The sequence below is a fragment of the Octopus bimaculoides genome, chromosome 8 (assembly GCF_001194135.2).
Source record: "Octopus bimaculoides isolate UCB-OBI-ISO-001 chromosome 8, ASM119413v2, whole genome shotgun sequence".
Classification (NCBI taxonomy): domain Eukaryota; kingdom Metazoa; phylum Mollusca; class Cephalopoda; order Octopoda; family Octopodidae; genus Octopus; species Octopus bimaculoides.
Genome location: NC_068988.1, coordinates 54,428,112 through 54,441,776, shown reverse-complemented (window position 1 = coordinate 54,441,776; position 13,665 = coordinate 54,428,112). Strand labels below are relative to the sequence as shown.

Here is a 13,665-nt window from a genome sequence, read left to right as displayed (position 1 = left end):
TATATGTATGTGAATATGTGTGAGCTTGTCTCTGTGTTTGTCCCTCCAACATTGCTTGACAATTGATGCTGGTGTGTTTACGTCTCCGTAACTTAGCGGTTCGGCAAAAGAGACCGATAGAATAAGTACTAGGCTTACAAAGTCCTGGGGTCGATTTGCTCGACTAAAGGCGGTGCTCCAGCATGACCACAGTCAAATGACTGAAACAAGTAAAAGAGTAAAAGAGTATATGTATGTGAATATGTGTGAGCTTGTCTCTGTGTTTGTCCCCCTACCACTGCTGGAAACCAGTGTTGGCTTGTTTACATCCCTCTAACTTAATAGTTTGGCAAAAAAAGACCAAAAGTTCCAGACTTAAAATAAGTACTGAGGATGATTTGTTCAACTAAAACCCTTCAAGGCAGTGCCTCAGCATGACCACAACCCAGTGACTGAAACAAGCGAAAGATAAAAATAAAAATTAAACCCACCCTATTTGGTAAAGAAAACAAAATTATTTAGTTAAAATTTTACCTACCTCTGTTTCACATTTCCTGTGACAAATAATGTGACAATCTACAAAAAAGATATGGAAAAAGAATGGATGAGAAAGGATTTAGAAAAAATATTCACTGAAGGAAAATTATACAAAATATCTGCTTTGCACGTGTTTTTATCAATGTTTTTCTAAACCAGAAAATATCTCACATGTACAGGATTTGTTCAGTATCACTGGACAGCTAGACACATAACACTTTTATGCCTTTATACAAGAATACAGTAATTGAATAAATAGATATGAATTAAGAAATATGAACAACTGAAATGGTTTACAAAAATAGTTCAGTTTGGTTACTCAGACTAATTCATAACTGTGTATCTAAACAAACTGCTTCATACTCATTGTAACCTATAAGCACTTTTCTCCATTTCTCCCAGGTCTCAGGGATCCTGCCAAAAAGTTATGAGCACTAAAAAGAAAAGACTTAATTAGCACTGGAAATATGGTCAGTAATAATTAATTAGTAATAGTTTGAGAGAGAGAGATGGAAGTTGAGTAATATGAGGAACTGTTGCGATTCACCTACCTCTCAGTGTTGACTGTCCAACTGGGTTATATCTGAGATGAACCTTACCTGTCTAACCTATCGCTAGAACCTACAGTAAATTCCCTTTCTCACTCACATGTCTACATGCATCATTCTGCTCCTACTACCCAAGGCCAAAAAATACTCACGCTGGTCCTACTTCCAAGCACTTAAAGTCACTCACACTTCCTCTTCCAGTAGGGTCCCTCAACCATTGACATTACTGACCCTTTCCTCCAGGTTCACTGCATCTCCACAAGATGGTTAGAAAATTGCTGCATATGTTAACAACAAAAGGGTTTCTCTCTTTCTACAGAAAAAAAGGTAGTATGTGGCATACATCATAAGGTGGTGAGCTGGGAAAAATGCTTAGTAGTGTTTCATCTATTTTTATATTCTGAGTTCAAATTCAACCGAGGTTTACTTCACATTTCCTTCTTTTTGGATCAATAAAATGAGTACCAGTTGAGCACTGGGGTTGATATAATTGATTTATCACCTTTCCTGAATTTGCTGGCCTTGTGCCAAAATCTGAAACCAGTATGAGGCATACATGAGTAATATAATACAGTATGGTTTTCAACCAGAAGGAAATTAAGTGAAGGATCAAGGGTCATGGTCCTATGTCATCTCCTTTTATGAGGATTAGCTTCTTGAGAACAGTCTTTACCATTTCATCTTCTGACTTGCTTAGCCTGTCTCTTCTACTTTGGACACACAGGGCACCCTTTTTATACAGCTGCTATTCATCACATGTCAATATATCACCATAACCATCATCATCATAACCATGATGATGATGATGATGATCATCATCATCATCATCATCATCGTTGTCGTTGTCATTGTCATCATCATCATTTTAACATTCACATTTGAATGTCTGCATGGGTCAGATAGAGATAGATTTTTCTACAACCTGATGCTCTTCCTGTCACCAATCTTCATCTGCTTCCAACCAAGGTAATATTTCCTTGTTCTTAGACATACTTTTGCAAAATTGCAAAATATTGGAAATGAATGACACTGTTTGTATGACAGCTACACTCATTTACAGCAGTCGTGCAGTGTCAAGACAAGGAGACACCAGCATACGTACACTCACATACATATATAACATGTATACACACATGCATATAAATGTGTGTGTATGCAGGAAAGTGTATGGCTTAAGGATGTTGGGCTCATGATTGTAGGGTTTGGGGTTTGGTTTTTGAAGCAGGCAGCATGTTGTATGTACTCTTGAGCAAGACACTTCATCTCACATTGTTCCAATCTAATCGGTTGAAATGAAAAGAGGGCCGCACCAGGTGAGTGCTGGCGTAGCATTCTTTCCTTCTGGCTGTCATGTTTTGGATGATCTGCTGGATCAGGGATCAGAGGGCTCACTGGGTGGTTATGACTCCTTGTGGACAACATGGGCTCCTAAAACAATTAGTTAAAGCATGGTACATACTGCCAAGTTACATTTGCTTGTGAGTGAAAGCTGTGATTGTATCATCATCATCATCATCATCATCATCATCATCATCATCATCATCATCATCATCACCATCATTATCACCACCACCACCACCACCACCACCACCACCACCACCACCACCATCATCATCATCATCATCATCATCATCATTTAATGTCCATTTTCCATGCTGGCATGGATTGGACACTTTGACTGGAGCTGGTAAGGCCAAGGGCTGCACCAAGCACCATTGTCTGTTCTGGCATGGTTTCTATGGCTGCATACTCTTCCTAATGCTGACTACTTTACAAAGTGTACTGAGTGCTTTTAAAGTGGCACCAGCATGTGTGCTTTTTTATTATGTGGCACAGTACCAGTGCTTTTCATGTGGCACCTATTATCAAAGCTAACTATTTTTCCATTACTTTGAATTTCTTCCCATATAGGCTGTCAACAGATGGTATATGAACAAACAAATGGCTTAAATGCTTTTAAAACATTTCTTTATTGATATACCATCTGATGATTGCCTCTTTGGCAATAAAATTGAAGTAATGGAGAATTTGCTGACATTAACAAGAAGAATATATTTTCATTGTTTGACACATTTGAGTACTCTGTACCTTGTTCAAGTTTCTACTTGGAAATTTGTGTGCTTGTGTGTGTGTGTGTGTGTGTGTGTGTGTGTTTGTTTGAGCGTGTGTATGTCTGTGTGTGTGCGTATGTGTGTACATGTGCACATCTGTGTGTGTGTGCATGAGTGAGTGAGTGAGTGAGTGAGTGAGTGAGTGCGTGTGTATGTATTTGTGTGTGTGTGTGTGTGTATGTGTGTGTGTGTGTGTGTGTGTGTGTGTGTGTACGTCTATGCTTGTGTTTCCCTCAATTTCAGTTGACCTGACATTTAAACAGTTTTCTTATGCTAAAAACTGTTCTTTCTCTCTCACATCATACACATGCACACACACACACACATGTACACAGCACACACACACACACACACATATATGCACACACATTTACCTCAAATAGGTGAGGGATCTGCTAGAAAACAAGGTTGAAAACCACTTCCCCCACCCAATTGTCTATCCATATTTTTACCTGCCCTTACTGATTAATTTCTATATTAACCTTTGTGTCTGAACTGGTGGTGGTCGCTGAGGGAGTGGGTAGCATTCACTCCACCCTGCTCTGCTCCTTTTCTCTTCAAAGAACTTAAAGTGATAACAGTATAAAGCCCTCCTGTTGGGTGGGGTTAGTGAAAAGAAAAAAAAGGACCCCCATTTCTCATAAGCAGACAGGTTCAAAAGTTCACTATTCTGAATGGAAAATCCTTTCACAAATATCAGAGATATTTCTGTTTGTTTTCCTTTCTTAATTCTTTACTTATTGATAACCAATTTTTGAGAGAGAACAAAACTATTACTTATTAAATACTATTAGCTTCATTAGTTCAGTTTCATTGGTAAGATATGTTAGTTTCATAAGTGGATTGCATCACTAGTGTAGCTAGAGTGTGTGCCACCCAGGGCAGCCCTTCTGTTTGTCACCTCCGGACCCCACAATAAAACATATATTGCCTACAGCAGACCCAAAAGTGCCATGTGGAGCGGATAACCCCTACCAAATCCCACCTAACTACACTTGTGGATGGCATACTTTTCAGGAATTCTCTCATTAAATTATTAGGTTAACATCCAATCCCTCTAATTATAAATTCACTCACTATTGAGCTATATTTTCTTCCAGCAATCTTCATTGAGAAACTTGTTATCATAAACTGTTTTAGTGGCAACAATTTTTGGCACGAGAGAGAGAGAGAGAGAGAGAGAGAGAGAGAGAGAGAGAGAGAGAGATATTATAATTTATTGATTGAACACAACTGACATCATCACTTTCCTTCTCATACACATAAAGAGAAGCAGAGGGAGAGAAGAGGGGAGAGAGGGAAGAAGAAAACAAGAGAAACTTTGAAACATCTTAAGTTAAATAAGTCAGTGTCAAATCAGTGATGCCAAATAGGCAGGGCCAATATGCCTCATACCATATACAAAGGTTACTTACCTACGCAGGAACTACCTTGGTTCCATATTATTTTTTTACACACAAGGCATTGGTGAGGTTGGACTACACGATGGGGCTGGAAGTTATGGACGATACATGTCTCCTCTGCATCTTGAGGCTGAAGTAGACAGAGAAAAAGGTATTAGCTTACATACAGTCAATGCTAAATATTGGGTTTGTACATACACACACAAACATTTTTTTACTCTCAGAATTGCTGAAGCACAGAATAAAGTACTAGCATCACTTGTTAGCTGTCAGGACACTGCGTCCTTCAAAACTTCCATATTTCCCAAAATTCACCAATAGTACACTTAATGTTCATTCCCTACACTTTTTTCTAGTGACTCATTCACTGTTCTCTTCCTGTGCATATTCTATGTACTGTTCTATTATTATTATTATTATTATTATTATTATTATTATTATGATTTTCGAGCGAGATTGTTGCCAGTGCCCCTGGACTGGCTCTTGTGCTGGTGGCACATAAAATACACCATTTTGAGCGTGGCCGTTGCCAGTACCGCCTGACTGGCCTTCGTGCGGGTGACACGTAAAAGCACCCACTACACTCTCTGAGTGGTTGGCGTTAGGAAGGGCATCCAGCTGTAGAAACTCTGCCAAATCAGATTAGAGCCTGGTGTAGCCATCTGGTTTCACCAGTCCTCAGTCAAATCGTCCAACCCATGCTAGCATGGAAAGCGGACGTTAAACGATGATGATGATGATGATGTTCGTGCACTTTTGGTTACTTTTTCTGATGTGCCCTGTATACAATGAGCGCTGTACACAATGTACTCCTGAGCACTGTATACAATGAGTTCATTTCCATTATTATTATTTACACTGAGGAACAGACAAATAATTGCTAGATGCCTGTACATACATGTTTATTTTTATATAATGGATGAGAACAAATCAGAAAAAGGCATATGATAGATACAAACAATAAGTGCTCAGAGTGGACTAGATACCTAAGATCCAATGTCAATCAAAGGGAGATGGAATTCATGCAACCAAGTGTTGGGTAAAGGTAATGTACCAGTGGAGCTGATGAAAGTAAGATAAAATAAAAGATGGATAGGCAGTTGTTATTGGCATCAAAGCATTTATGAAATAGCTTTATAAAAGTGAGTCTAAAAATATATAAATTAGGAAGAAAAATAAGAGAATCAGGAATGCAAGAATTCAGAGTAATTCTTCATAGATATGCATAGATCCTGAGAATTCATACCCTAATGTGCAGGCATGGTTTTGTGGTAAGAAGCTTGCTTCCCAACCACATGGTTATAGGTTCAGTCCCACTGCATAGCACCTTGGACAAGTGTCTTCTACTCTAACCTTGGGCTGACCAAAGTTTTGTGAGTGAATTTGCTAGATGGAAACTGAAAGAAGCCAGCTGTGTGTGTATGTGTGTGTGTGTGTGTGTGTGCCTGTTTGCCTTGAGTGGCTTTCATAGATTAGGAGGCCTAGTACTGGGTGACATTTGTTGGATAGGTTGAGTTGTTGGATAGGGAAGGTGTAATGCTGTATTTGTGTCCCGTTGATATGTGTAATAAGCACTTGCTGCAGATCTACTACTCAGATACAAGTTAACACTGACAACAATATGTGAAATGACTGTCAAATGCTGATATTGAAGAATACTGTGTTGTTTGTCATAAACCCATTGAGAGATGATGTCAAGTAGTGATAAAAGAAAGTGAACATACTTAAGAAACCAAACAAAGTGAGGGCAGGTGATTTACTTTTGAAGTGCATACATTTTACAGAGGCATTCTAAGGGTCACTTATAGAGGTAATTATCATAAAAGGAAAAATTTTAAAGCTGATGACGATCTGGAAATGTGGAGAAAGTGGAAATGTTGTGGGTCAGAATACAAATAGAAAACAAAAAGCAATTATTCCAAACTCCCACATCATGTAATATGTCTTTAACCTTTTGATATCATTCTGTCTGAAACTGTCCTTCGTTCTATGACACAAACTTCCAGCTTTAGTGATTTAACTGTTTGGTATTTAGATTATTCTTTCAAATGTACTGCTTATTTAATCATAAATTATCTTATAACTTTGAGATTTCAACAATGTAATAGATTGTTTTTAGAATGATATTGTACAGTAGGCACGAGAGACTAGATCTAGCCAGTTTGAATATAAAACAGGTAGAATATTTTGGCTGGAGAAGAATTAAATGCTAAAGAATCAAATTATTCCTTTAACTGAGGAAATCAGATACATCCACTCAAAATTTCATTACCCTTAACTGTGGAGAGCAATTTTATATTCCAGCCTAGCTTTTGTTGAAAAATGTCATGTTTGAATCTATTTTCTGTTGAGATATGTCAAGTTTATTCTGGCAACATGACTTGCAGAAAATACCAATTCTATTTTTGGGTAGATATTTTACATCATAACTGGAATAACAATGAAACTTAATTTCACAGGGAAAGGGTTAAAACTTTGCATCAAATTTCATGTTGATTTGCATTCCAAACATTGATTTAATAATGACAAAGTTATTTTACTAAACTCTTTATTATTTTCAAAATTAAATTAAATCAAAGGCAACAGTATATTGCAACAGACATTTGGTAACAACACAAACTTATAAATCCAGATAAAAAGATAACGTCTATGAAAAGAAGGAAGTATATGCATGTGTGTGTGAGAGAAAGAGAGAGAGAGAGAGAAAGAGAAAGAGAGAGAGAGAGAGAGAGAGAGAGAGAGAGAGAGAGAGAGAGAGAGAGAGAGAGAGAGAGAGAGAGAGTGTGTAAGTAGATAGTTAGGAGTTTGTTTCATCACATGTGTATTGCCAAAAGGAATGGAGATTATCTTGAGTTTTTCATCTTGGAAAAGACATTTCATTGAAACAGAGCAAAGACACCAAGTAAAAATTTTTAGGCTTTGTTTTGTAATCTCGCAAATGCAAACAGAAACCATTCTTTGATGCTTTTACTGGTGTGTGTCTCCTTATTTGTCCCCTCTGTGTGTAGCCCCTTGGGCAGTAAAGAAATAAGAAACGTTAGCACACCGGGTGAAATGCTTAGCCGTATTTTGTCTGTCTTTACGTTTTGAGTTCAAATTCCATCACGGTCGACTTTGTCTGTCATCCTTTCTGGGTTGATAAATTAAGCATCAGTTGCATACTGGGGTTGATCTAATCAACTGATACCCTCCCTAAAAGTTTTGTGCCTTGTGCCTAGAGCAGAAAAGATTCTTATCACATGTCTGCAACACTGGAGCTGTGACCTCACAATGCGAAGAAGTAGTGGCTCAACCCATAATGACTCTTTGATCTCTGAGTTACATGCCCTGTAAAGTAACATTATTCCAGAGGTCTTACTGAGGAACCCCTTCTTGGCCACTTGTATTTGTGATCGTAATCTTTTGGTCATTACCCAACATTCATCAGTGACCACAGGTAAGGGTAGGCAGTAAAACTGAATTTATATTTATATCGGACCTGCAAATGGTATCTCTCGTAGATATAAGAGATACAAGGAGGTGCTGAAATGTTCCTAGCTTTGGATAAAAGAAAACAGAGATGGATCAGTAAATTCCCCTCTCAAATTCAGTCCTTCAGTTTTCCTAAGCCTTGTAAGTAGTCCTTCAGTTTTTCTAAGCCCTGTAAAAGAACATGGAAGGTCGGGTCCCCAACCAGGCCTTTTGTGATACCCTTAAAACCAGGAACTTTTCAGCAAGCCCTTGTATAATAGAGATTGTCAAGGGCTGGTGTTTAATTTAAATTCAAATGTGTGAATTTAGCAAGACACAAATGTCACACTAGATAAGACGCTAGTCTATTACAGGTAACATTCCCAGGTGATCCGTTATACCTTCTCAACATTTAAGTGAACTGGGACAACATGAAGTCAAGTGTTCTACCTAAATACACAACAAAATGCTTGCATCTAGTTTATTGGGCAAATAGTTCAATGTTTTATTCACTTAGCCATCTCACCTATAGACATAAGTATAAAGTCTAAAGAGGATGTGGGGGGGAGTAAGGCTGTGTGATATTTATTCTCAAGCATATTAAAAGTGTAAGTACAGTTTAAGTGGAATAGATGATACAACTGAGAACAGACAGAGCTCTTCACACCACACACACACACACACACACACACATACAGTCACACACACGCATGCGCATGTGCACACACACACACACACACACACACACACACACACACACACACACATACACGCACACACATTCACACACGCACATGCATACAAATACAAATATTTTTTTCCCTCAATGCCAACAATAAACATTCTTGTATATTTACTTAGTAACTTGATAACTAGTACTTTAGTAAATTATGGTAAGGAATTCCAGAAAGAGTGAAACATGTCCAGAGCTGTCTTATAGTTCTAGCTGAGGAGAAAACAAAAATAACATCAGACATTGATTTATATTTTTATTTAATTCCTCAAGGTGGTGCCCCAGCATGGCCAATGACTGAAACAAGCAAATTATAAAAGATTTATGTGTATGTGTGTGTATATATATTCATCATCATCATCATCATCATCATCATCATCATCATCATCATCATCATCATCATCATCATCATCATCATCATCATCATCATCATCATCATCATCATCATCATCATCATCATCATCATCATCATCATCATCATCATCATTTAATGTCTGTTGTCCATGTTGGCATGGGTTGGATGGCTTGACTGGGCTGACACATTGGAAGGCTGCACCAGGATCCTTTCTAACTTTGCATGGTTTTCTATGGCTGGATGCCCTTCTTAATGCTAACCACTCTGAGAGTTTAATGGGTTCTTTTACGTGCCACCGGAACGGGTGCCATTTACGTGATAATGGTATCTGCCACAACTGCGATTTTGCTTAACTTGATGGGTCTTCTTCTCAAGGGGTCTATATATATAATTGAGAGATATTGGTATCCAGAAAACCCAAGATGGCAAGTAAGTAATATCGGTTTATTTAACACACACACACACACATCTTTCATTTTATACTTGTTCAGTCATTAAACTTCAGCCATACTGGGACACCGGCTGGAAGAATTTTTAGTCAAACAAATCGATCCCAGTACTCATTTTTTTAAAGCCTAATATTTAGTGTTGAAAAGTTCCTGACTTTGGGTAAGAGAAAATACAGGAGGATCAGTTAATTATGATTTTATTCAACATATTCCCCTTTCAGATTCACACACTTATTGCTGCAGTCCTTCAGTTTCTCTAAGCCCAGTGAAACAACCTGGAAGGTTAGGCTTCCAACCAGGCTTTTCACAATACCCTTAAAGCCAAGAACATTTTAGCACCCTCTCATATATATATATATATATATACTAGTGGCACGTGAAAAAACATTCGAGCGAGGTGATTGCTAGTGCTGCTGGACTGGCTCCTGTGCAGGTGGCACGTAAAAAACACCATTTGAGCATGGCCGTTGCCAGTACCGCCTGACTGGCCCTCATGCCGGTGGCATGTAAAAGCACCCACTACACTCTCAGAGTGGTTGGCGTTAGGAAGGGTATCCAGCTGTAGAAATTCTGCCAGATCAGATTGGAGCCTGGTGCAGCCATCTGGTTTGCCAGTCCTCAGTCAAATTGTCCAACCCATTCTAGCATGGAAAGCGGAGATTAAACGAAGATGGTGATGATGATATATATGTGAAAAGGTTGAGTTCGATTTCATCCTTTACTCTGGAGGGTTCCAAAGGAGCGATTTCTAACAAAGATTCTTCATATTTTGTTGGTAGCTTACCGAGTTTTAGTTTTTTCACAACTAGACTCGACAACACTTTTTTTAGTATGCTCTTGGTCTTTCATAAGGGTAAAATATGTATATCCAAATATGTTATTTGCTACTTCCTCCATCAAGTCTTCTGTAACAATAATAATAATCTTTTGATGCATTCTTTTTTTGTACTGAGGAGAACAGTAATATGTAATTAATCTAATTTAATTTAATTAATTTTTAATTATTCTACCATGTTATTTACATGTTAATATTGCTGTCTGAAACGATTGTATGCATGTATAAAAATTCTTTTTTAAATTCTAACATCTTCTCTTCTTGTTGAGTTTCTATGGGATACCTTTCCGTAAATTCTCATCACATACCATATACATACATATATATAAATAAATATATATATATATATATATATATATATATATATATATATATATATATATATATATATATATATGTATGTCTATACACGCACACAAATATATGTGTGCAAATATTTTCCTGTTTGTATATAACACTAAAAACCTCTATACATAAATACATATTTACAGAGTATATAATAAATGTTTGAAATCAAACTTTTACCTTCCTCAGCAGACTAATACTCACAAACTGCTACCCCAAACCATCCATGTAATCCATGTTAAGTTTTTCATAAGCCAAGTGAGACCATAACCTGTGGCCTATGCCAGTGGTGTAACCAGTCCACTTATGCATACCTTTCCTTCATTGGACACTAAACTCTGCTTGTGAAGACCTGTTGAGGCAAGTGAAATCGAAATCGAAATCAAATTCGATGATAGCACCATATGACTGGCATCCGTGCTAGTGGAGCGCTAAGAGCACCATCCAAGTGTGATCGTTGCCAGTACCACCTGACTAGCCCTCATGCCAGTGACATGTAAAAGCACCCACTACACTCTTGGAGTGGTTAGCATTAGGAAGGGCATCTAGCTGTAGAAACTCTGCCAGATCAGATTGGAGCCTGGTGCAGCCATCTGGCTCACCAGTCCCCAGTCAAACCGTCCAACACATGGCAGCAACAACAGCAGCAGCAGCAGCAGCAGCAGCACCACCACCACCACCACCAACAACAACAACAACAACAGCCGCAGCAGCAACAGCAGCACCAACAACAACTGTTAATCAACCAAGTTATCTTTAATTCTGATCGTAGATATCTTTCTTTCCATAGTGTCGTCACACTAGCCTTTATACATAATCCTAAAATTAATGTTATGTTAAGCTTGGAGGGATTTCTAGGCAAAACTGTCAGAAACGGGGCATAACGTAACCCAGATAAAAATATAGTATTTGACTGCGTTTTCTTTTCTCTTTTTCTTTCTCTTTATTCTTTAATTGTTTCAATCATTGGACTGCAGCAATTCTAGCGCACCACCTTGAAGGGTGTAGTTGAAAAGAAAAACAAAAAAATACCAAAAAAAAACAAAACAAAACAAGCCAATCCCAATATTTTTTAAAGTCATTTTGTTTCTTTTGCCAAACCTCTAAGTTACTTGGATGTCAACAAACCAACACTGGTTGTCAAGCGGGATGGGTGAACAAACACAAACACGGTGGTGCTTCAGCATGACCGCAGCCACTAGGCTGAAACCCATAAATAAATAAATACACACAAACGCACGCACGCACACACATACATACACCCACATACATAATACACACATACATACAATAGGATTCTATAGAGTTTCTGCCTAACGAATTCATTCACAAAGCACTGATCAATTTGACTCGATAGTGAGAGTTACTTGCTCAAGGTGCTGTGCAGTGGGATTGAACCGGGAACCACTTGGTTACAAAGCGAGCTTGTAAACCCCACAGCTGTAGTGTTCTCCCGACTCCCGCGACAAGAAGATGTATTGAATACAGGGATCCAGTTGGAACAGTCAGTAGTTCACTGTAATGTTGACAAGGTGTCAATGCATTCGACTTTTGGAAGTTTGTATTTTGTTCAGATATAGCTGTTGTAACTTTGTCCTGTCTATCGACAGTAGAGAAAGAGATCCCCTATCAAACATGTCTTTTGACATCAACCATCGACAGGGAGAGTATAAATGAATAAATATTAATTCTTTTATAGATGTATTTTATGTTAATCAAAAATAAAACGCAAGTTACAAGTTAATTATTGCGAGTTACTTGCCCTCGAAATATCGTGAATATTTGTAGAATTTAATTAATCTTTTGAATTTCCTTCTATTACTCTCTCTCGTACATTCACAAACATGCAAACTTCTAATGTAACACAATGGAAGGAAAATATAGCTCTTTAATAAACACATAGAAATCTGTTTTCTTTTTTAAAAAAAGTATAAAATGTAACGATTTTTATCTCCTATAAAAAATTTTTTTTTAAATTGATAAGGGAAGTAACTTTCTTGTAGAAGTTGTTCCCCTTTAATCATCAATTTTTAACGTTTTATTTTTTTAATTCTTTTTTTTTTTTACGTGTTTCAGTCATTTGACTGTGGCCATGCTGGAGCACCGCCTTTAGTCGAGCAAATCGACCCCAGGACTTATTCTTTGTAAGCCTAGTACTTATTCTATCGGTCACTTTTTGCCGAACCGCTAAGTTACGGGGACGTGAACACACCAGCATCGGTTGTCAAGCGATGTTGAGGGGACAAACACAGACACACACACCACATACACATATATATATACATATATACGATGGGCTTCTTTCAGTTTCCGTCTACCAAATCCACTCACAAGGCTTTGGTCAGCCCGAGGCTATAGTAGAAGACACTTGCCCAAGGTGCCACGCAGTGGGATTGAACCTGGAACCATGTGGTTCGTAAGCAAGCTACTTACCACACAGCCACTCGTTTATTTTTTGCAAATTGTTCCAAGATTTAGTGCAGGAAACAGGTGTTCTCTTTTGCATACGATAATAATTTTATTAAGGGATATTTAGGTTAAATTGCAGTTGGTTGAGGTAATATCAATATTACGACTAATAACAATCTTATTTTAACTTAATTATAATTGTTTTGAGAGTTAGTGATAAGTTAATATCATTCCCTGTATAACACTGGTACTGTATAGACTACGAAAAGATGAAAGGTAAAGTTGACTTTAGTGGAATTTGAATTTAAACATAAAAAAAAAACCAAAGATTCAGAGCAGTGCATGCTATCAAAGTGACACTGGGGTAAAATATACAAAGCCCAGTATACCCATCTTGACTACCAGTCTGATAAGGGTACACCAGACACATGCATCACAACCATATGTGTGTGACATGGTAATCTCATATCAAGATAAACAGTGCATGACCTTGCAGGTGGGGCCCAGTTAG

At 37.9% G+C, this 13,665-nt stretch overlaps 1 protein-coding gene across 12 annotated transcripts in view; it reads right to left on the bottom strand.

Annotated features, from left to right (window-relative positions):
- LOC106882633 (tensin-1) overlaps window positions 1-13,665 on the bottom strand; it is an 835,201-nt gene that overhangs the window by 413,834 nt on the left and 407,702 nt on the right. For all 12 annotated transcript variants that reach the window (XM_052970116.1, XM_052970114.1, XM_052970115.1 and 9 more), the window contains exons 2-3: window positions 4,591-4,708; window positions 518-555 (exon numbers count right to left, since the gene is read on the bottom strand). In XM_052970116.1, coding sequence (XP_052826076.1) covers window positions 518-555; window positions 4,591-4,708 — 156 coding nt within the window. The remainder of the gene's footprint in view (window positions 1-517; window positions 556-4,590; window positions 4,709-13,665) is intronic.